The sequence below is a fragment of the Hemibagrus wyckioides genome, linkage group LG07, assembly GCF_019097595.1.
Source record: "Hemibagrus wyckioides isolate EC202008001 linkage group LG07, SWU_Hwy_1.0, whole genome shotgun sequence".
Lineage (NCBI taxonomy): Eukaryota > Metazoa > Chordata > Actinopteri > Siluriformes > Bagridae > Hemibagrus > Hemibagrus wyckioides.
The window spans coordinates 9,267,960-9,270,381 of record NC_080716.1 but is presented as its reverse complement, the minus strand read 5'-3'; the positions used below and the strand labels follow the sequence as shown (position 1 = coordinate 9,270,381).

General features: G+C 34.5%; 1 protein-coding gene across 1 annotated transcript; it reads right to left on the bottom strand.

Annotated features, from left to right (window-relative positions):
• Window positions 1-794: 794 nt before the first annotated feature.
• LOC131355931 (cystatin-like protein) lies at window positions 795-2,194 on the bottom strand. The gene is made up of 4 exons (XM_058394546.1): window positions 2,006-2,194; window positions 1,312-1,431; window positions 1,036-1,116; window positions 795-908 (listed from the first exon to the last, which is right to left on the bottom strand). The coding sequence occupies exons 1-4, from the start codon at window positions 2,189-2,191 to the stop codon at window positions 795-797; spliced, it is 501 nt and encodes a 166-aa protein (XP_058250529.1). The 5' UTR covers window positions 2,192-2,194.
• Between the last annotated feature and the right edge of the window lie 228 nt (window positions 2,195-2,422).

Genomic DNA, 2,422 nt, shown 5'->3' with positions numbered 1-2,422 from the left:
CTCGCAAGTGGGCATCCCAGCAATTTCAGACTGTTCAATTGTCAGAGATCTAAAGAAAGACCCAAGAGCTACATCATGTTACCTACTTGCCTCTTTTAACACATTGAAAAAAAATGAAGATATTGGAAGAGACAAGTTAGTCAAGACCTCAACCACAGTGATGCTGCTGTGTGCTTAAATGAATGCCTTGAAAAACATCAATAAACAAAGAAATGTTGTAAAGAAGAGTGGGCCAGAATTTTTTCAAAACAATGTTAAAGATTTGGAAAACATTTACTTCAAATTACTGTTGCTAAATGTGGTTCTACATATTAGTGAATTATTTTGTGTGCTTATTTATTTATATGACTACATATTGAAATCTGTTGCATTATTTTGTCATCAAATTATTTGTTTGTTTATATTGTCTGATCCACATATTTGATTTGGCACAGTTTTTATGCCAGATGCGCATCCTGACACAACACCCCCACCCTTATCATCTGGGCTTATGACAACCCCTTTTATTTGGGTTTAGGACCGGCACTGAGAGTGAGGGAACCTAAAGCTGTGTTTAATTGTAAAAACTAATAAATACAAAATAAAAAAGCTGACAGATTCATATAGTGTGTACAGATGTTTGTAATTACACCCTTGCCACATTTTATTTGCACAATGAACTATAAATCCTTGAAAATTTTGAATGATTTTATTTGGCCACATAACAAGGAGTATAAGTCCAACATAATTCACTGAACTGAATTCTGTCATTAATTACATCAATTTTCACTTATATATGGTTAAAGTGTGCAGCTTCACATACATCCAGGACATCCACCCATTTTCTGAGAGTCGTCAGATTTCTGGAAAAGTGTTTCACTTCCAAGCAAAGTTCCCCTACATTTACTTCGATAGTCATCACGCTTATTCTGTAAAACAAACAATAATTATTTAAAAGTCTAGCGTAACTTATGCATCCAGTACAGATGATGTCTTTAGTTCGGCTGTAGTGTGTATTTCTATATCTGTTGCAGTTACATTATATTTGTTACTTACATTTTTGACCTCCAACCATTTGGCACAATCCAGCAGTTCTTCATTGTCTTTTGTCTTACACAGAAGGCAGTCCATCAGGTACTGTGTAAAAATAAAATGATGGTGGTTTTCTTAGGAAAGAGTTTGAGACTTTGTGATGTTATAAAATATCTAGGTGCAGTGTATCTATAGTTATCAAGTATGTTGATGTGACAAGGAATTTGCATTGCCAGCATCAACAGGGTTAAGAAGGAGCTCTAGATAACTTAAGGTTTCTAAGAATATATACATACATACCAATATTTTATTTTGTGGAACACATTCATCCATGTTGCTAGGATTCTCATCACATTTTTTGACCGTCAGAAGGACATTTACATTGAAGATTTTGTCCATAATCTGTGAAAATGGGGCAATGTTTAGCATTATTTAACATTATTTATCATGTATTTTAACTGATCCCCTGACAGTTACTAGAGATTGTTGCCAGAGTGGTGATCTAGATGCATTTAGCATTGAAATGTACATTAAAAACCTATTTAAAAAAAGGTTTTTATTAAGTTTACTCTTTTTTTTTAAGCTGATCTTCAGTGATGGATGAACCTCTAATTAGAAGAATTAGGCTATACTATAATAATTAAAATATTTTCAATGTGAATGTTAAATTTTATTTGTACTCAATGACACCAATTTAACGCACCAACATCTGGTTGAAGTTAGTAGATTCGATCATAAACAAAGCCTTTATATACAGTCAACTCAGTAATTCAAATCTGAAAGACATTCAGCAAAGTATTGTTTTTGAATTAACTACTACAAAACAACATTAAATAATTTTTTGAAAATATTTTGCTTGTTGCACTGAAAATAACTGAATATTTGTTCATAGTTTTACATAATTTGGGAGCCCCTTTTGCCCCTGGTGGCCTGAGCCTTTCAGCCCTGTTGCAAGTGTATGAATAAGTGACCTTAACATTCTGACTAAACTTACCTTCGGAGTACCTATAAGTGAATGATAAGCAACATGATGACCTTCTCCATACATACTGTGTACATTATTCAGAGCTTTGTCAACATGTTTTCGTATTCCATCAGACAAGCCTTCATAGTTAGATGCCTGGACAGAAACCAGCAGAATCAGGGCTGCCAGCAGTGAGACCTTTAGTGTACCATCCATGTTGTGCAGGACAAACGAGCTGTGTGTGTCTCAGATAACATTTTATTTCACACACACACAAACACACACACACACACAGGGCACTCTGTTGGGCAGTTCAGCTACACAGTTTCACCCCTTTTCACCCCTTGAAACTGATTTAAGCCTGAGAATAATCATGGGAAACAACTGGGGATGCAATTAGTATGAATTTGTTTCCATTATTTTTCACACTACTTTTTAAAGTGTCAT